We start from the raw sequence: 22,361 nt of genomic DNA on the forward strand, positions 1-22,361 counted from the left end.
ATAACCTGTTAATGCAGCAAAGGTGCTTAGCAAAACAATCTCCCAGACTGCATCCAGTCTCTGATGTAGATGAGGCCACAACAAGAGCACCAGATGTAGTAGATGACCCCTGCAGATTTACAAGTGAAGTGTTGCTTCATTTGGAAGGACTGTTTGGGGCCTTGAATGGTGGTGAAGGCGCAAGTGTAGCATTTCTTGCGGTCACAACGGTAGGTACCATAGGGGCAATGTAGAATACTATCTCAAAACTTCATGATTCTGTCTTCCACATTCGCTGTTTATTTGGTTTGTTAATTTCCATGTCAACTCATAATCCCATGAATATTGTATTAGTCTTATTTCAAATTGCCTAGTAATTTTCTGACAAGGTTCAGTTTACTTGTGCATAAGCTTCATCTTGCTTGCCATAAAGCTCAGTGAGACACTTCATTGTCAATTTTCCCATCTTCATTTGTACTGTCTTGAGAACTTTATTTATTTTCTCTTTTCAACTCTGAAGCACGGTATTCCATCCCCTCCAGCTGGGTAAAGCTCTGCCCAACAATGACAGGAAGCTTATTGTTGGAGGGCATCCTGGTCCTGTTGAGTTTTAAACCTGTTTGGCTTTCTAGGTCTGTGCAATGCCCCGAGAATTAAAACCTTCTCTCCAGCTTTGCATACATCTGTGCTATCCTATTTCAGATTCCTGATATATAGTTTTAGGAGTCAGCCTGGGTATTGGTATCCTTTAAGGCCCCGAGCCTTGATTTCTTTTCCAGCTCCATTTAAAATGCACTGAAGGGCCATTGTCCCATTTTCCACTTCTATTCTCCAGCTGATAGTGGACTACTCAAAATGTTCTACAACTGCTCAGTGATTTCTTTGAGATCTGGGGCTGCGTACCATGCTGCAGTCATGTCTGACTGATCCTCTGACCATAGAATCCTCTATCTTTAGTGCTCATGTGACTTTCCTCTTCAAATCACCATACAGCTGAGCCATCTATATTGCTTTTCTTTTGACTCTGACTACATTACACTGCAAATCTTCTTCAAAGAAATTAAATGGCCTCTGAGGTCAAAATTCTAGCAAGTGTATGATTCATTTGGGAAAGGTAAATCTCTACCCCCTTTTTTTTTTGCTCCATTAGCTATGGAAATTTATTGGGTTTTTTTTTATATAATGCTTTTCCAAGTACAAATACTTCCTCCTTTAAGAAGTTTCTCCTCTGAGTCCCAGAAATTGATTTGTTTTTTTTTGGAGGCAAGGGACAAATCATCTGGAACGATGTGGTCAATCCTTTGAATGTTTGTTTTAGATTTAAAAAGCTCTGCTCTCACATTAGGGTGTTAATCTTATTCAGATGGCATTTGTTTCCTTAAATGTTAAAATGAACCATTGAGTTCATCTGTCCAAAAAAAATCGGTGGTGTTGCAGTGCATGGTGAAGAGGGATTTTGAGAATCCTCCTCAGCCTATAGATCATGGAGAAAGTTGAACATAGTGAAGGTGGAATTTAATCCTGACAAGTGCAAGATCATGTACAATAGGAAGTCAAAAAGGCAAAGGACATGGTAGGGCACTAAGGAATCAAGGGACCTTGTGGTTCAAGTTCATGGCTCCCTGAAAGTGGCAACACTGGTTGATTGGATGGTTTAAAGAGCATATGGCATGATTTCCTTCATCATTCACAGCGTAGCATATAAAAGTTGGGAAGTCATGTTGCAAATTTACAAAACGCTTGGAGTTGTGTGTTCCATTGTTGTCACAACATTATAGGAAGGATGTGGTTGTGCTTGAGAGAATGCAAAGGATGCTGCCTGAATTTGAGGACTTTGGTAAAGGCCAGAAATTGGATTGGTTGAGCTTGTTCTCCCTGGATCAAAGGAGGCTGAGGGGTGACCAGACAGGTCAGAATCCTTTTCCTATGGTAAAATATCAAAAACAAGAGAACATAGGTTAAGGATGAGAGAAAGGAGTTTTAAAGATTGATGGGATCATTTTTTTTCTGGGGTTCATGTGTTAACACACTACTGGAGGAGGTGGTAGACTCATACAGAAACAATTTCTTGAGGGATGTTTAAGTAGGCATTTGAATAGGCAAGATTGTCAATCCAATAAATTAATGTAGGCAAATAGCTAGTGTAGCTGGGCAAAAAAGGTTGATGTGGAGATTGTGAAATCTGGTCCTACATACCTAAAACCATCTCTCTGTTTTGCTATTTGTCTTCATGATCCAACTAATTTGCCCTATTTTCTCGATGTTTCAACCATTTTTTTTAAACAAGAAATCATCCTTTATAATGTGAGCATTCAAAAGTAGTTAGAGCAAGGAATTTTGATAGACTTTATACAAGTTTCAGCTTCCCCCAATTCTTTGCTTTAATCAAGTCTATATCAAGGCTGAAAACGGTTCATCACCATTAATTTTAAGTCTTTAGGATCACAAAAGATTATATCGGGTTGGTCGTTTTGTTTTTGGTCTCATGAAAAGGCCCTTATCAAATTTCTCCATAACCCTTTTTCAGTAATAATGAGACTAATTCACATTTATTTTGTATACTTGAGAGAAAATGAGTCTGTCTTAAGGTACTTCATTATGATGTAAATGGAATCCATGCCAAAACAAATATACTTGTGCAGCAGTTTTCACAATTGTAGCTCCCATTTACTACTGTCATATAATGTAAAACTGCAGATGCCACAACTAGTTGAGCTGCTGCCCTGCAGCTCCTGAGATCCAGGTTCCATCCTGACCTGGGATGCCTTCATGTTGAGATGGCATGTTCTTCCTGTGACTGCATGGTTTCTACTCTGTTCAGATTTCCTCCCCCGTTCCAAAGGTGTGCCATTTTGAATTTCTACTCCTGTGTGAGTAAGTGGTAACATCTGGAGAAAAAAAAGTAAAATTGGGATTAATGTAGGGTTCATTTAAATGTTTAAAGTTGGAGTGGACTCTGGTCAAAGGGCCTGTTTGCTTGTTGCATCTCAGTTTCCATGCAGCATGCTTCCCCAAGCACTGAAATGACCTCACCATTTAAGTTTCTGGGATCTTTAATTGAGGAATTAATATTAGCCACAATGGCAGCACAACTCTCCCACTCTTCTCAAGTAGTACCTTTTGGATCCACTGCATTTACCTGAAAGGTTAGAAGTGATTCACACATCATCAGGTTTCTGGCATGTCTGATAGCATTGCCTTCCCTTTGTATTACCATGGTTCTTCTACTTGTGTCTGTAAAATGCTTTGAATTCGCTTCCTTCAAACTCCGAGCTAAATCCAAGTGGGGTGAGGTAAAGCATGAGCAAAGAAATCGCCTAAAGGAATCCTTTTTAATTTCTTACGTGCTGTAACACTTTGATTGGTTTGATGCTGTCGCCATTGGTTTTCCCATCTACTTGATCTAATTTGATCCAGATATAGACGACTCAGCTTGCTGATCATTCCACTCTTGAGAGAAGTGGCAACTTGGCCTTGTGTGACAAACTCTGAAGCCCATTCTTGGAATACCTTTCAGATGGAAGGTCAAGGCTGTGGCGCTGAGGAATCCAATCACTAGATCTAGTGACAGATGCAGTGCTGTCATTTATGAAGTCTGGGATTTCTGCAAATACACTGCTGAATAAGGAAGACCGACAGTTGCAAAGTTCAACTGCTGAAGGCAGGCAGGGAGTCAGACGCTGTTGGGAAGAAAATGACAGTAACCTTTTGACCTGAAAACCTGAGCACATACAGGAGTGGATTTTTCTAACTTTGTTCATCACTGCTGCCTTCCTCTCCCCTTTGGTTTGTATGTTGTACTGTTAAACTGATTTGATTTCTGGCAAGATTGGTTATCCACTAGAAATGTCAGCAAATGACTGCTTGGAATAGCTAGTGAAATGGAAAGCTAGTCCTTTCCTACTTGGAAGGAATGCTCTTATCTCCAATAGACAAGAATATGTTGACCATAAACAGACAAGATTGAATTTGAGGGTGGTTGCATAAATAAAATTCCTTCCAGCTTGTGGTTACAATGGTGACAGTATTTTTAAAAAAATTTTGAAGCTTTTTTACATTTATTTGAAAATGGATAGATTCCAATCTTGTAGATTCCTGACTTTCTAATGAGGAAGTGATCTAATCAGCTTCATTAAACTGCATCCTTGCATCTGGAACAATATGTATTTTAAAATATTTTCAAAGGGAAACCTACTCCAGCAGTATCCCAGGCGAATATGAAAGATGTTTGTGCTGGCTTAGTAATTGTAATGGTAATTTAGTTTTTTATAAATTTTCTTTCAATCCTCCTGGATAAGGAGGGAGTTTGACAGGTAAACAAAATCTCTAACTTGTAAAAAAAATCTTTAAAAGGCAAAATTGTTTACTTGTTGTAATTTTCCCTCATCATGCAGATTGCCTAGTATTATTATGGAAATTAAATAAATATTTTGATGGGAGCAATGGCAATTTTTACCTGTTTTTTAAATTTATGTGTGGAATCTTTAACCAATTGTGTGAAACTTGCCTATCATTATTAAAAAAGCAAAGTATTTGCTTTAAAGAAAAGGCATTTTTAGCCCGTTTATAAGCCTCTGTCACACTGCCAACCTGCTAAGTAGGTGTGTGAAGGGCCCGTGTTGAAATCCGTTCACACCGGACTATGAAATCCCAGCTCCTTGCATTAAATAATTGCTGTCGTGGATCTAAGGGGGCCCGACCTCCAGCGGTGACGTCCAGAGTGTTGTTGGCCTGTTCATATTGGAGCCAAGTCGACGCAGCTCGGCTCTGATTCAACCTCCTGGGTTGTATCAGTCCTGGGTTGATTTGTATGTACCACCCCACCAGCTTCGGAGTGTTCATACTGGCAGATTAACTGCTAAACTCCAGGTAAATTGCCAGTTTCAACTCATGTTCAGCTGGCAGTGTGAAAGGGGCTAATGATAGTTGAGAAGTTTATGGTTCTTTAATTGGGAATCTTAACCTGCTACATTTTACTCATTTCTATCATCAGTAATTTACACCTGGTTTGGTTTATTTATTCTTCATTGAACAACTTGACATTGGAAAAAAAAACTTTTGTTTATTCAGAAAGATGCATTATTATGGTCCAAGAACATGCCCATTGGTGATGAAGGTTATGATGATGGACCTGACTTGGAAAGTTGTGATTCTAATGAAGCCAGCACTACAGGCGAGGAAAATGATGGTAGGTAATGTCTAATTTTTATGTTTCCTTCTGATGCAGCAGCTATTCAGCTCTGTGCGCTCCCATTTCCTTAACTTGTCCTCTTGCTGTAGCGTGCGTGATATGTGACGTGTAGAGTAAGAACGACACGTACAGGTGTCGAGGTCGAAGACTGATTTATTGCACTGCCAGCTCTTTTTATATTCACTCCCTGCCTATGACAACAGGAGTGACATCATTGCAGCACTGGCCTCCAACTGGCCAGCATTCCTGCCATTGGCCACTGTTAATCGCCGTGTGGGAGGTCATGCAGGAAGATGGCCATTGGTCCCTCCAGGTTCTTCATGATCGCTAGGTTCACTGGCCATTTTGTGAGCTGGGTCGCAACTCAGTTCATGGGCCGCTACATGACCACCCCCCCACCAGAACTGGTGATCGCAATGTCCGTTGCCGCTTTGGGTGGTCTATCTCTGCATTGTGGGGGGTTGAGTCTCAACTGGCTAGCTAATGTCTATATGGGCTGCTTTCAGGCTGTCGAGGGTGAATGTTTCCTCTTTGCTGGCAATGTCCAATACACAAGTTGACTCATTATGCCTGACGCCCCTGTACACCCTCTTGTATGCCTCTGGAGGGATGCCCTATGTGTTTCCCTTCACACAAGAATACATTTGCAGGTGTGCTAGTCTTTGGGGATGAAGGATTTTGGCTGGTCGTGCGACAGGGGCTGTGGAGGGGCTAGGTCATCCAGTCTTTTCCTCAACTGTTTCAGTGCCATCATAGGGGTTTCCAGATCCTTGATGGTGGCCAAGAACTCCCCTGGAATTACCAAGGGTGTGCCATAGGCCATTTCTGCTGTAGAGACATTAAAGTCCTCGCGCGATGCATATCCCCAGAAGGACCTGAGGCAGTTCATCTGTCTAGTTGGGCCCCTTGAGCTGGGCCATCAGGACTGCTTTTGTATGTCTGTGGAAATGCTCCACCAACCTGTTGACTTGCGAGTAGTATACCATGGTATGGTGGAATTGGGTTCCCAACAGTTTGGCCAGGGCCACCCAGAGCCCAGAGGTAAACTGCTCTCCCTTGTTGGAGGTGAGATGTTTTGGGACTCCAAACCTGGACACCCAGGTGTTGATTAGTGCCCTGGCGCAGGTCTCCATGGTTGTGTCGGCCATTGGGACTGCTTCTGGCCACCTCGTGGAGTGATCAACCATAGCAAGGAGGTATCTTGCCCCACAAGAAACTGGAAGCAGCCCCACGATGTCAACGTGAACGTGGCTGAGCCTACACTGTGCTGGCTCAAAATTCTGGGAAGCTGCTTTCGTGGGAGTTTGCACTTTGGACGCCTGACCGAGCGTCCAGGTCTTGGCCCACTGATTAACATGCTTGCAGAGCCCATGCCAGGCAAACCTTCTAGCAACCATCTTCACTGTGGTTCTGATGGCCGTTTGCGCTAAATTATGCACCACATCAAAGACCTGCCATCTCTGCTGCTGGAATGATGGGGCAGAGTTTACCAGTAGAAACATCGCAGACGTGCGTCTAGTTGCCAGGGGTGATGACAGTATCCTCCAGCTACAGCCCAGAAAGCGCCATCCTGTATACCGGGATCTCAGGTTCGTTGTGTTGTGCCCTGGCTGGAGCTAAATAGTCTATGCCCTGGGATAGGGTGTGGATGGACTCAATGGCGGGACAGGAGAATGCATCGGCTGTCATGTTGCTCTTGCCGGCGATATTCTGGATGTCCGTGGTGAATTCGAACATGTAGGAAAGGTGCTTCTGCTGCCTGGCTGACCACGGATCAGATGCATTGTGGAAGGTGAAAGTCAGTGGTCTGTGAAGATCTTGAATTCTCTGTCTTCCAGGAAGTATCGAAAGTGCCTAATCACCAGGTACAGTGCCAGTAGCTCCTGGGTAAGGTGCTGTATTTAAGTTCAGGTGGGTCGGAGGTGCCAGCTAAAAAAGGCCAGTGACCAATGCCTGTCAATCAGCTGTTCAAGGATCCCTCCAATCGCTGTACTGGAGGTGTACACCGTGAGGGAGGTCAGCATCTCCAGCCTGGGGTGAATCAGAAGGGTGGCATTGGCAAGAGCGTCCTTCGCCTTCGAGAACGCCTCCGAGGACTCTCCGTCCCAGGCAATGTCTTTATTTTTCCCCACCATGAGCACGAAAAGGGGGCGCATGATTCGAGCAGCTGCTGGTATTAATCGATGGTAGAAGTTCATCATACAAAATAACTCCTACAGCCCCTTCATGGTGCAAGGTTTTGTCAATCACTGAATGGCCTCCACCTTTTCAGGCAGTGGTTTCACCCCATACCTGTCGATCTGATGCCCCAGGAAGTCGATTGTGTCCTGCTTGAACTGGCACTTGGTGGGGTTGATGAAGCCCTGCAGTTGTCTGAGGTGAACATTGTGCTCTGAATGGTTGCAGCTGGCAATAAGGATATCATCCAGGTAGATCAGTGGTTCTCAACCTTTTTCTTACGACTCACATCCCACCTTAAGTCATCCCTAGGCCATTGGTGTCTGTGATTGATAAGGGATTGCATAAGGTGGGATGTGAGTGGGAAGGGAAGGTTGAGAATCAGTGCTCTCGGCCCAATTGTTAGTGAAATATTTTGCTTGAGAAAAATTGTCATTGGCCCATTTCCTTTGGAGTTCTGAAACTCTGCACATAACGAGTCAATTAGATGTGTTTAAAACAGTGGTTTTCAAACTTTTTTTTCACACCCACATACCACCTTAAGCAATCCCGTACTAATCACAGATCACCTATGGCATAGGGAATACTTAAAGTGGTACGTGAGTGGAAAGAAAAATGTTGAGAACCACTGAGTAGATGAACGCGAATGGGAGGTCCCAGCCCACCATGTCCATCAATCGCTGAAAAGTCTGAGCAGCATTCTTAAGGCCGAAGGGCATCCTCATGAATTCAAACAGGCTGAAGGGGGTGATTATGGTGGTTTTGAGCATGTCCTCGGGATGCACTGGGATTTGATTAAAGCCCCCCCCCCCCCGATTAAATCGACCTTTGAAAACACCTGTAACCATTGTAAGTTGATGGAAAAGTCTCGGATATGGGGCATGGGATATTTGTCTGGTGTGTTGGCCTTGATGAGGTGTCAGTAATCACCACGCGACCTCCACCCTCCTGCTGCCTTCGGGGACCTGTGGAGAGGCCCAGGGGCTGTAGGACTGCCACACTATCCCAACTCCTCAATTTTCTTAAATTCCTCTTTGGTGAAGGCAAGTTTTTATGGGGGGGGTGTGGGGGGGGAATGAGTGTGGCTGGAACATGGGGCACTCAGTGAGGATGTGGTGCCTCACCCATGCTTTGGTTCCGTGGAGGAGAATTGTGGCGCCACGATTGCAGGGAACTCTGCCAGGATACGTGTGTAGATGGAGTTGAGGTGGGAGACGGCTGGTCATGGCGTTTTCCCCCTCATCCCATCGTTGATGGTAATAACAATATGGCTGGGTAGGGGGGTGCACTTGCCTCTCTGTCTGCTGTTGGCCTTGTTGCCAGCTGGGGTCAGAGCTTGGCGATCTGTTCTGCCAAGGCACCATTTTATTTTTTGGCTCTTTCCTCGGGTCACTGACGTCCTCATCGATGAGCAAGCATCGGATATCCTTGGGCAGTTGCTCCAGGAAAATCTGCTCAAAGAGCTAGGCTTGTGCCCCTCGGTGAGTGTAAGCATCTCGTTCATGAGGGTGAATGGAGCCAAGCGCAGCAGACGGGCACGCGCTTGTGCCATGAGTGTGGGTAAGTAGCTCTTTGAGGGTACCATTTTTGCCTTGCTCCGGAGGCTGCCATAGGAAATCAACGACTCTCAATGCCCTGTCCTGGTTGAGTGAGCTCACTACATAGTAGTAGCGGGTGTTGTCAGCGTTGATCTGTCAAAGGTGGGCCTGTTCGAACCACCCTTGTGGCAGCTTGAGTGATACTTAGTGGAGAGCTGCTTGGCCTGTCATCTTTGGGTCCAACTGCCAGTTGGACCTGTTGGGGTCACCAATGTAGCGTGCGCATAACTGAAGTGTGGAGTAAGAACGACACACATACAGATAAGTCGAAATCAAATGCTGATTTATTGCTCTGCCAGCTCTGTTTATATTCACTCCCTGCCTCTGACGACAGGAGTGACATTATTGCAGCTCCGGCCTCCGACTGGCCTTTGTTTCCCACCATGTGGGAGGTCACACGGAACGGCAGCCGTTGGTCCCTGCAGTGCCCCCGTGATTGCCACGTTCACCCGCCATTTTGTGAGCCAAGTCGCAGCTTGATTTGCGGACCACTACATTAACATCAATACTGCCACTCGCTTATCTCCTCCCACTGCCAATTCTCCAAGATACTTAAACTATAGGCAATTTAAAGTCGCTATTTAAGCTATCAATTGTCACAACCATAATGCCTTTAGGATGTGTGAGGAAATTGGGGAACCTGGAGGAAGCCTGTACATAAAAACTACACGAGAGCGTGCAAGATTCCATACAGAACTGAAGGTCAGCATTGAACCCAGGTTATTGGAGTTGTGAGCCAGTTTCACTAACTGCGTTACCATTATGGCATCTGCATTAGAAGCAAGAATGTCTGTTTAAGATTATAAAGGAATAAAGCTTCATTGTTAATTGAGTGAGGAGCCAATGTTTGCAAAGTATTATTTTGTGACAATCCTTGAAGCAAATGTGGAATACATTACCAAAGCAAGTTGAAGTAGTAGCCATTGTAACTATTTTGGGCAAATTGTAAGAGGTGAGATTGTTAGATGGTTTACATAATTTAAACAGTAATTTTGTCAAGTGATACTAAACATTCATCTCAGAATGAATGTTTGAAAATTTGAAGAGCAAATGCTTGTATTCCAAAGACAAAAGGATGTAAATTTCTAAAGGGTTCCTGGGTCTTCAGTAAAGTTTAATTTTTTTGCATTTAAAAGTGCTCTTCAATTCACAGTCGATGGATCTTAATGTAACAAGAAATAAGAAAATCTGAAATATTGCTTTGACGGCACATCAGATGAATTCTCTAAATTTAGCTGGTTGTAGCAATGGTGAAATGCTAAACAAACGAAAGCATTCTAAATATCCTCTTCTTTACTCCCTATAATTAGCCTCACCAGTGTCTGATGAGAGTTCCTCCAATGCGTCATGCTCCACTGAGATTCAAGGAAAACAGGTGTCTCCTGGTAAACAGAATAGCCACAAAGCATCCCAACAGGTAATTGAAGTCTTTTAATGAATTTTTACTGTAGTAGAAAAATAAATTCTTAACTCTCCATCTATTTAAGAATCTGGAGTACTGTATAAATACCAGGCTGCTGTTTTAGGTGTACTAGTGTAAAATACACTGAATGATTTCAGAAAAATTGGCTCATATTAAGCTTTGATTGCTTGTAAGATAGCTTTGTAAGGCTTTCCAGTTCCCTCACCAGAGCTGTGTTGCCCAGCAGCACATCCTTTTAACATTATTATTGGTGATTGTCGTACAGCTACACTAGCTCTGAAAGGGTAGTGATTGATTGAAGAGTTGAAATATTTTTGAATCTAATTGTGGTAATCATTGATTTGTTTCCCCAAAAATAAAGCACCCATGTTTTATTTGTTCAAGCGATCTACTCTAACTAAAAATGTAGATAACTCTTATTTAGAAGAACTTATACAAGAATTTTTTTTTTTAATTCAGGTTTTGAAACATCAACATTGGATGCTAGTTTCAGTGAAGTATACACAGAATAGTTCCATGCTATCTTTATAGACAGCAATGTTTACTGGTTATGATTGTCATTAACTTTTTTAAAAAATACATAATTTTCTGAATAAATGTGATCTGAAATTTATTCCCCTATTGACAATTTTCTTTAAGACCAGGGAAACTGTCTCGAACTACTTAATGTGCACTCACCAAGCATCTTTACAGATTATTGTTGCATACTGAATGGCATGAACTAAATTGCAGATATTTGTAAAACGAAAGTTGGTGAAATGACAATACCAGTGGATTCAGTGCTTTTTCAAGCTATAGATTCTTTTTTTTGTTTTAAATTTAATTTAAAAAAAAATAGTTAGACATACAGGACGGTAACAGGCCCTATTGGTACACGAGCCCATGCTGACCAATTACACCCAATTGACCTACAACCCCCGGTAAAATTTTTGAGGGTGGGAGGAAACCGGAGCCCCCAGGGAAAACCCATGCAGACACGGGGAGAACGTACAAACTCCTTACAGCGCAGGATTCAAACCCTGGTCACAATCACTGGTGCAGTAACAGGTGGTGCTAACCATGCCGTTCCAACACTAACCGTGCTATCTTGTTGATAAATTTGCAAGTAAGAAATTAATTGTAACTAATGGGGAAATAACCATGTTAACTGTGCTACTCAAAGTCATTAAATTTACAAAATATGAATGTTGGGATATTCCAGTTAAAATTAGTTATGGGTAATTTTAATGGAACAGAAGTAATTGCACATTTTTCAAAAATTAGTAAAGGTTAAAATTTTCATTGTCTAAAAGTGCTTTTTAGATATTTTTTTAAAAATTTCGGAAGACTTGTAAAATGCCCTATTTAAATAAGATGGGCTGTTTCCATGAATTGGTTTGCCTATTATGTATCTTTATAATTGGCACAGAATTATTTATTTGGATTCTTTAATTTAAGTGGTAAGCTCTGAGTATACTGTTACAAGTAAAAATAAATGTGCATGTATGTAATTTGTTATTGTAAAGTGGATCTGCAGTTTGGATTGACAAGTCTTATGACTGTTCCATTTGGCCTTGGGGTGTTTGTCCAGTTGATAACCAGATGCTGTCCCGGAAGTCCATACCTGACAGTAATCAGTTTGAATTTTTTCAGTTATCAATTCATCCGTACAAAATGATGCAATTTCTTTGAAGGAAAGGAACTGCAAGAAATGGGCTTGAAGAGCAATAGTACGTAACGGTTACCGCCGTGGACTAGTTGCTACAAATTCTCTGTAATGTTAAAATTTGTATCTGAAGATTTAAATTAGTCTGGGGACAGAAGTTTGCTATTTAGAATTTGAATTTGTGATTTTTGAAATAACACAAGTCTTTTAATAAAATGCTGATGTCTACAATATAACAGTGAAGCTATTGGGGTTTGTTTAAGAAAATCTCAGTTGATTTGCTAAAGGGTGACGTGGAAAGAATCTGGGCTTCCTTGTGTAGTCTGGTCAGTGAATGATTCTAGTTGGATCCTGAAGTAGAATCTGTCATATGAAATTGAACTCTCCTCTGGAATGGATTTGAGTCACCCAATTCCATCAGCAGTTGTTCTGGGTAATCAAGTCAGCTGGATAATAAATACCACCTTTTAAGAGATGTCTCTCAACAAAATTGCATTTTTTTTACAAGTACCATCTTTCCACAGTGAAGGTCTGCAAATCCAGTTAATTATTTGTCTCTAATACTGAACATCTGGAATACTTGTATTGTCTTCTTCTTTGGCTTGGCGTCGCGGACGAAGATTTATGGAGGGGTAGGTCCACGTCTGCTGCAGGCTCGTTGGTGACTGACAAGTCCGATGCGGGACAGGCAGGCACGGTTGCAGGGGAAAATTGGTTGGTTGGGGTTGAGTGTTGGGTTTTTCCTCCTTTGTCTTTTGTCAGTGAGGTGGGCTCTGCGGTCTTCTTCAAAGGGTGTTGCTGCCCGCCGAACTGTGAGGCGCCAAGATGCACGTTTGGAGGCGAGATCAGCCCACTGGCGGTGGTCAATGTGGCAGGCACCAAGAGATTTCTTTAAGCAGTCCTTGTACCTCTCCTTTGGTGCACCTCTGACTCGGTGGCCAGTGGAGAGCTCGCCATATAACATGATCTTGGGAAGGCGATGGTCCTCCATTCTGGAGACGTGACCCACCCAGCGCAGTTTGATCTTCAGCAGCATGGATTCGATGCTTGCGGACTCTGCCAGCTCGAGTACTTCGATGTTGGTGATGAAGTCACTCCAATGAATGTTGAGGATGGAGCGGAGACAGCGCTGATGGAAGCGTTCTAGGAGCCGAAGGTGATGCCGGTAGAGGACCCATGATTCGGAGCCGAACAGGAGCATGGGTATGACAACGGCTCTGTACACGCTGATCTTCGTGTGTTTCTTCAGGTGGTTGTTTTTCCAGACTCTTTTGTGTAGTCTTCCAAAGGCGCTATTTGCCTTGGCGAGTCTGTTGTCTATCTCGTTGTCGATCCTTGCATCAGATGAAATGGTGCAGCCGAGGTAGGTAAACTGATTGACAGTTTTGAGTTCTGTGTGCCCGATGGAGATGTGGGGGGGCTGGTAGTCATGGTGGGGAGCTGGCTGATGGAGGACCTCAGTTTTCTTCAGGCTGACTTCCAGGCCAAACATTTTGGCAGTTTCCGCAAAACAGGACGTCATGCGCTGGAGAGCTGGCTCTGAATGGGCAACTAAAGCAGAATCGTCTGCAAAGAGTAGTTCACGGACAAGTTGCTCTTGTGTCTTGGTGTGAACTTGCAGGCGCCTCAGATTGAAGAGACTGCCATCCGTGCGGTACCGGATGTAAACAGCGTCTTCATTGTTGAGGTCTTTCATGGCTTGTTTCAGCATCATGCTGAAGAAGATTGAAAAGAGGGTTTGTGCGAGAACACAGCCTTGCTTCACGCCATTGTTAATGGAGAAGCGTTCAGAGAGCTCATTGCTGTATCTGACCCGACCTTGTTGGTTTTCGTGCAGTTGGATAACCATGTTGAGGAACTTTGGGGGGCATCCGAGGCGCTCTAGTATTTGCCAAAGCCCTTTCCTGCTCATGGTGTCAAAGCCTTTGGTGAGGTCAACAAAGGTGATGTAGAGTCCTTTGTTTTGTTCTCTGCACTTTTTTTGGAGCTGTCTGAGGGCAAAGACCATGTCAGTAATTCCTCTGTTAGCGCGAAAGCCACACTGTGATTCTGGGAGGACATTGTGGTATTGTATTGTACCGCTGGAAAAAACTCAGTTCTATTTTCTGGTTTTTTTTCCCTATTTGATCTTTGGTTTTTCTCCTTCCTCAGTGTTCTTCACCTTGATTAGAATTTTGTTGTAGCTTTAACTTCTGTCACTTGACAGAGGAGATTTTTTTTGTCTTTGAGTCAATTTGATTAATTAAATGCACTTTAGAATGGAAGTAAAACACGCAAGTCTGTAGTTATAGTGGTTGAAGTAAAATCACAATGATGGAAAACTCGGCAGTTCAAACAGTGTACTTTACATAGCAAAGATAAAGAAACTTGATGAAGGGTCAAAATATTGGTTATGTATCTTTATCTTTGCTATATGAAGTCCTCTACCGGCACCACCTACGGCTCCTAGAACGCTTCCACCAGCGTTGTCGCCGCTCCATCCTCAACATCCATTGGAGCGCTTTCATCCCTAACGTTGAAGTACTCGAGATGGCAGAGGTCGACAGCATCGAGTCCACGCTGCTGAAGATCCAGCTGCGCTGGATGGGTCACGTCTCCAGAATGGAGGATCATCGCCTTCCCAAGATCCTGTTATATGGCGAGCTCTCCACTGGCCACCGTGACAGAGGTGCACCAAAGAAAAGGTACAAGGACTGCCTAAAGAAATCTCTTGGTGCCTGCCACATTGACCACCGCCAGTGGGCTGATAACGCCTCAAACCGTGCATCTTGGCGCCTCACAGTTTGGCGGGCAGCAACCTCCTTTGAAGAAGACCGCAGAGCCCACCTCACTGACAAAAGGCAAAGGAGGAAAAACCCAACACCCAACCCCAACCAACCAATTTTCCCCTGCAACCGCTGCAATCGTGTCTGCCTGTCCCGCATCGGACTTGTCAGCCACAAACGAGCCTGCAGCTGACGTGGACTTTTTACCCCCTCCATAAATCTTCGTCTGCGAAGCCAAGCCAAAGATGAAGTACATGGTTTGACCTGAAGAGTTTCTCCAGCCTTGCATTTTATTTGTGATTTCTGATCTTTACTCAGGTTTTTTTTTGCAATGGCATTGTTGTTAACTTTTGTTAATGTTTTAATTGGGAATACAGAGGTGGAATGAGGCGCTTCTATTGTTTTAGAAGTTTCAGACCTTTAACTTTATATTTTGACTGGTCTTTTGTATGTTAATTGAAAGAATAACTTAAAACAACAAAAGTCCATTTTAATATTGAATATTATATAAATTGTCAAATGAAGGGGAACTGCAGCTGAAATATTCACAAAAGATTTAATGGGGTGGCTTCGCTGATGACGCACAGGTTGATAGGAATGGTGCCTTTCACACCGGCTATAAATGAGATGTCTGGTTCTTAAAAAGTTTTGACCAAGCCCAGTCTTAAGGAATGGTCCAGTAAAACTAGAAATGGTAGAAGAAGCACTCTGAGATGAAAAATGTTAGTTGTCCTTAGAAGGACTCAGAATAGCTATAACCCAATGGACAATCAGAAAAAAAGTATTGTATCAAATATACTGTGTATCTTTTTAATCCTTGTGGATGGCATTTAATCTTTACATAGACTGAAGAAATCAAACTTTCCAAAATAGCTTGAAAGAGGCATTTGTAGGAGTTGTATGCATTCTCTGGGAAAGAGTTTGTGCAAAATAATTTTGTGTGCTGTTCGAGAGAAACACAGTTTAATTGTTGGTGTTGTAAACATTAAAGCCAATTACTTAGAAATGAAGGTTGCATTGGCTAAGGTATGAAAACAATTAACATGTTGGTTGGTAAAGGATGGAAGAATCTTAAAATTCTAAGCTATAAACGAATGTACTTTGTGTCATTAAAAACTTCAGGAGGAAAGTGAGCCATTTGTGCCTCATTAACAAGATGTTGGTCTGGGAATGCTCATGACTGGCACATTCCAAGCTGCAGGAGTACGTGCTGAGGGGTGCCCTGAGGCTTAGTGCTGAGGGGTGCCCTGAGGCTTAGTGCTGAGGGGTGCCCTGAGGCTTAGTGCTGAGGGGTGCCCTGAGGCTTAGTGCTGAGGGGTGCCCTGAGGCTTAGTGCTGAGGGGTGCCCTGAGGCTTAGTGCTGAGGGGTGCCCTGAGGCTTAGTGCTGAGGGGTGCCCTGAGGCTTAGTGCTGAGGGGTGCCCTGAGGCTTAGTGCTGAGGGGTGCCCTGAGGCTTAGTGCTGAGGGGTGCCCTGAGGCTTAGTGCTGAGGGGTGCCCTGAGGCTTAGTGCTGAGGGGTGCACTGAGGCTTAGTGCTGGGGTGCCCTGAGGCTTAGTGCTGAGGGGTGCCCTGAGGCTTAGTGCTGAGGGGTGCCCTGAGGCTTAGTGCTGAGGGGTGCCCTGAGGCTTAGTGCTGAGGGGTGCCCTGAGGCTTAGTGCTGAGGGGTGCCCTGAGGCTTAGTGCTGAGGGGAGCCCTGAGGCTTAGTGCTGAGGGGTGCCCTGAGGCTTAGTGCTGAGGGGTGCCCTGAGGCTTAGTGCTGAGGGATGCCCTGAGGCTTAGTGCTGAGGGGTGCACTGAGGCTTAGTGCAGCCAACGTGAGGGTGTTGTGGGGAAGAATCACTGTCTGGAATCCTCCATTTACCAGGCACTGAGAGGAATTCCCTCAACCAACAAGGGATGGGGGGGGGGTGGGGAAGAGAACAACAAGGTGCCACAGGGTGGTAATGGAGTATTAAGAGAAGAATGTAAAATATACAATGATGAGTATGTATCAATATGATTGATACTATGAATGTAGAAAGTCTTGAACAGTTTTTCTTGTATTGTAAGTAATTTATTGTGAATAAAATATGTGGTTGTTGCGACCTTTATATTCCTACCTCGTAATCCTCTGTTTCTTTATCCATGTGCTTATCTAAGAGACTTTGAAATGGCCTGAATGTTTCAGTTTCGACCACCACCCCTGGCAAGGGATTCCAGGGACCCACAACTCTGTGTTGAGGGGGGGAGGGAGTGGAGACTTACCCCTGATGACTCCCTTAAATTTCCTCCCATTACTTCTTATAGAAGTAATCTGGCATTTGCTACTCCTACCCTCAGAAAAAGGCAGTGGCTGTCTTCCTTATCTATGCCTCTCAGAATCCTGTAAATGTCTATTAAATCACCTCATCTTTTTTGCTCCAAAGAGAAAAGTCCCGGCTCTGCTAACCTTGCCTCATAAGACTTGTTTTCCAATCCAGGCAACATCCTAGTAAAGCTCCTCTGTACCCTCTCAATGGCTTCCACATCTTTCTAATAATGAAGTGACCAGAACTGAACACAATATTCAAAGTATGGTCTCACCACAGATTTGTAGAGTTGCAACATCACCTCTCAACTCTTGAAATCAATCCTCCAACTAATGAAGCCCAGCATCCCACAGGCCTCCAAAACTATCCTTTCAACCTGTTTGGCAGCCTTGAGAGATCAGGGACATTATCCATCTTAATGTTTTTAAGATTGCCCAGCACTTTCTCTTTGCTAATCTCAACATAATCCAGCAGACAAGCTTGTATTAAATTGAAAGAAGCTTCTAATTTTGTGAGGAAGAATAATTCTGAGGACTGAGTAAATTTTTGAAAATAACAAAATAAAAAGAAGAAAACGCTGGTGGAAAATATGAATTGGAAATGGAGAAAAAATGTATTGCAAACTTGTGCAAGTATGTGGTCCCCATGGAGATGATAAGGGAGATGTTCATGACAAATAAAGAAATGTCTGAGGCATTCAAACATACTGTGCAAAAGAAGACATAAATACAACAAAGATATCAAGGGGAAATCAAAACTATTTCCTCCATTTGGAGTGGCTTGAATAGTGGGGCCTTGATGTCTCAGAATGAAGGACTGAGAAACCTCTTCATGTTTAAGTCCCTATCTTGAGAATTTTTGTTGAGCATTTCCAAGGCTGAGAATTTCTTGGACGCACAAGGGAGTACAGTAAAATCCTCATTATCTGGCATTCAATCAACTAGAAACTCAAACAACCAGCAAAAAAAAACCAAAATTGGAAATAAATACATTTTAAGAAAAATAAATTTTAAATAAAAGTTTAAAATTGTAAAAGTAAATGTTCTCCATAGCAACTCGCAACCCCTTGGTGAAGATGGGAGGAAACATTCAGCCGGTGGAGGGCCCGGTGGTGCCCCGCCTGCAGCTGCTGTTTGAATAAAATTTCAATAAAGTTGTTTGATTAAAATGGCACTGCCCAGGATGAAGAGCTGGTGATGCTGCTCACAGTTAGGGTGACTCTCCCAAAGTGTCTCCCTGTCCCTGCCTAATGAGAGTCTATATCTTTATTACTATTGGGTATATTAGTAAGGCTCTATCTGTAAGCCTGAAGATGATAAATCTGTGGAATTTGTTGCCACAAGTAGTTGTGGAGGCCATGTCAATGGGTGTATTTAAGGCAGAGATTGATAGATACTTGATTAGCCAGGACATCATTTATGGGGAGAAGATCAGGCAGTGGGGCTGAGTAGGAAAATAGATCAGCTTATGATCAAATGATTAAATGATGGGGGCAGACTCGGTGGCTGAGTAGCCCATTTCTACTGCTGTGTACCAAAAGTATTAACTTGTAAATGAATTTGTGATGGTAAATTTTGCTTGCAGTTGTGTCAATTCAATGGAATGTTTCAAGAATTACCAGAAACAGACTAATGAACCCAACTTTCTACTTTCACAACTGTTTTTTCCATCACCCAAACCAATTAAGTGTGAAATATCAACTCACGGAAAGAATCAGAAATGAAGATATTGGAATGGCCAATTGTAATGCAGTTAGCAAAACCACACATTTAAATTGCTAACTCCATAAGGAATAGGAAGAATAGCAGTCATTTTGTATCTGCCTTATCTGTTATTCAACAATGTTACTGCTGACCATTACCTCTGCATTGTCCTCTGTTGTTTCCATATCCCTTGATTCCATCTGTAAATTTGATTTGCTTTTTAATTCCTGCTATTGCAAGGCCTTGTGGAATACTATCAAATGTTTCTTCGAATTTTAATACTGAACCAAAATATAATATATTTGGATCCTATGAGAACTTTTTATTCAGAGAAAATTTTGCAGATGAGTTCATGCTAAAGTTCTGTATGCCTCAGTCTTGCGTTGAACTGACTATTGCTTTTTGTGCATACACTAGATGTCTGCAATTCTAACATTTCATTGCCGTTGAACAATAACAGATGGAAATAAGGCTGAATCTAGAGAACATAAGCAGTGGTAGTAATTTTTGGAGATGTCCAAATTACTTGTTTTCTTGAACCATGACCCTGTGTATTACAGAATCTCCATGCCTTTATAATTTTTCACATTTAGTGATTCAATTGTACATGTGATAATGGTAGGTTAATGCCACAAACATGCAATAGGCATTTTCGAAAGGGGTACACTTGGAAAATGTTGTTCCCATCTATGTTATTGAGGGTAGCAAATATAAAATGTCCATGTGATTGGAGCTCATAATTGCTGGGATGCAAGTTGGGTGCAACCTTGTGTGACAATAGAAAGTTTAATTTTGTTATGACACGGAAGCTCTAATGAAGGTTCATGCCTTCAGCCAAAGCTTTAGTTGGAAAATGTAAAATGCATGGTTAATTCCAATGTTGAGCTTCTAGGTTAATTATGTGGTTGTGATTATTAAAAACTAAAGCACTTCATCCTGCGCAAGTTGCTGTCTGGCCTGAAATGGATTAAAAATTGACAGACGAGGAGAGTCTTGCTCCATTGATGTGAAATCAAATTTGATGCAGTCGTTGATAATAAATGTGTAATCTATATAAATGTGCAACCTTATCATTGATTTCTTGCTAATTTGTATTCTTATTCACTAGGTCAGCGTATCTCGGGTCTAGAGCACTTGCGTGTGTTACCCTGATTGACTATTGGATTTAGATTGTAAATTTTTAATTTTGTTTCTCAACATTTTGGCAGCAATATTTAAAAATGACTTTTTGTTACTGAGGCATTTCAGAATATTTCAAGATTACAAAATGCAGGACATATATAATTGAGTTCTTTGCTTCATCTAAATCCTTGTATTATCACATGCAACAGCCTGTAAAGCAACAACCAAAAAAGAAGATTGGAGTTCCGGTGATGATGAGTAAATCTATTCCAAGAGTTGTACTAACGCCTTTGAAAGTTAACGGAGAACATGTGGAATCAGCTTCAGGTAAGCTGAACAAAACGCACACAGTTGTTTTCTCTCAAGATATCATTTGGTCAACTTAGATGTTTTCATCCCTTCACCTTAGGGGATTGATGTTAATTTATAGGACTGGTTCCATGTTCCAGTTTTCCCTCAAAGGAGGCAGTAGAGGCAAAAATTGTGGGTACTATATTGCATTCTCAATTTTTCTAACTTCATCTCTTGCACAATGCCTCCTCGTTTGTCCTGAGCTGTTGGTTTGTATTTGTAGGATACAAATCTGAGCAAAATTGACTTTGCTTGTTTTGAGAGCACACCCCATTCCACAAGAAATGTATTGATATTGAAATGTAATGTCCTGAAGTTCCAATTTTTTTGCATAATAAGAAATTTAGTTTTAAAGTGTATCCCTTTTTGCTCATTGATATTTCTGATCTGTTGGATGTTGAGCAATAAATTACTCTAATTAGCATGAACTGAACCCAGAGAAACCACTAGTTCCTTTTTAATAAAATCCTTCATGGAATGTTGATGCTGTTTCCAGGATCATGCTGATTGGCTGGATAGTGATGGTGAGCTGGCCAATTGAAATCATTGCATTATAATTTGACGCAACTAAGTTTGCAAGTTAACCATGATAGGACATCATTGGAATGAATTTTGAGTAGACTGATAAGGCAGAAATGTAGATGGTGCCAATATAATGCAATGACCAAAGAGCTTGTATTACATTTGCACTGCCTGCTTTAAAAGAACCAAAGCTCCAAAAATAACATTGATCTTGAAAAACCATGTAGTGTTTTGTTAGAATTTGTAGAATGTAAAAAGCAAAGCAAGTTGTGCTATTGTGCCAACAAGAACTTTGAGTTTAATATTTTAATTGATTAGTAAATTAAGTAGAAATTCTGACCTTTATGGGGATTCCAGTTTAAGACAAAATTTAACTTGGTGTGTGACTGGTCTAAAAGTACTAAGTGGTGGCCAATTCTACATGTGCATGGAATTGTACACAAGAGCTTGGGTTTCAACAGTGGGAGGCAGAAACTGGAAGTGGTGGACCAAATATATATAATGCATCCCTACTGATTTTCCTTTCTATTGAGTTTGACTGCAGTTGTTATGAACAGTCAAAGTTTTGTTTCACCATTACTACATCAGGGGTCCTGTAGCATTAAATTCTTCAGCTCATACATTCTGAACTATTTTATTGTTTCCTTATTTGATTCAACAGTAAACCATTGTGATGCCAACTGATATCAATATCTGTCCAGCTTGGCTGTGCTGAACACCTGATGTTATGAGATTAAATAAGGTGGCCCAGTCTTTTCTGTAGTTTTTTTTGCCCATTCCTTGACCCAGATTTACGTACCTTTGGCCTCATTTACATGAAAACCAGGCAGAAATTATTGTATGTCACTGTCAAAAACAATCTGGGTCTCTTTGGAAAGACCAGCATCTTCTCTATACCTAATCCATAAATAATAGGTTGCTGTATTGAAATATTTTGATATCTTCTTTGAACATCTTAATCATACCAACTACTTTCATGTCCTAATTACTGTATATACCAAATGGCAAGGGTACTAGCACAGATCTTGTGGTACACCAATGGTGACAGGCTACAGACTACAAAAACAACTCTCCGCTGTACTCTCTACCTCCTGTTTTTTTTAAAAAAAAATTGTATCCAACTTGTCAACTTATTTTGATCTTCTGGGCTCCAATCCTTTGGACCATTTGCTCATGCAGCACCTTGTTACAGGGCCTACTGAATTCTGTGAAAACTACATCAAATACTGCCTCATCAATGCACTTTGTTACTACTTTATCTAATTGGATTGAATTTTTCAGATAAGATTTAACCTTACAAAGCCATGATGTCTCTCTTTGATTAATCTCTCCCTTGACAAGTGCAGATTAATCCTATCCTTCAGAATTAACATTATACTCTCAGGCCTGTAAATTACCTTGGTGATTCTGGAGCAAAGCCTGCAAATTGAAAGGCTGTAAAAGTTGAGTAAAAGAGAAACTTTTTTTGTTATTTGAGATGAAACCTGATGTAAAATAAATGCGCTTATTTTTCACTCAAGAACGGTAAAATGTCTTCATCTCAGAAAAGACAGGCAAAAAAATGATGGAAATCCTGGGATCTCAAACAATATTG

The 22,361-nt window shown here is 42.0% G+C and overlaps 1 protein-coding gene across 5 annotated transcripts in view; it reads left to right on the forward strand.

The window, feature by feature from the left end:
• asxl1 (ASXL transcriptional regulator 1) overlaps positions 1-22,361 on the forward strand; it is a 90,476-nt gene that overhangs the window by 45,780 nt on the left and 22,335 nt on the right. For all 5 annotated transcript variants that reach the window (XM_069883956.1, XM_069883953.1, XM_069883952.1 and 2 more), the window contains 3 exons: positions 5,050-5,167; positions 10,257-10,363; positions 20,104-20,221. In XM_069883956.1, the coding sequence (XP_069740057.1) occupies positions 5,050-5,167; positions 10,257-10,363; positions 20,104-20,221 (343 nt within the window). The remainder of the gene's footprint in view (positions 1-5,049; positions 5,168-10,256; positions 10,364-20,103; positions 20,222-22,361) is intronic.

This window comes from Narcine bancroftii, chromosome 6 (assembly GCF_036971445.1).
Source record: "Narcine bancroftii isolate sNarBan1 chromosome 6, sNarBan1.hap1, whole genome shotgun sequence".
In the NCBI taxonomy this organism is placed as follows: domain Eukaryota; kingdom Metazoa; phylum Chordata; class Chondrichthyes; order Torpediniformes; family Narcinidae; genus Narcine; species Narcine bancroftii.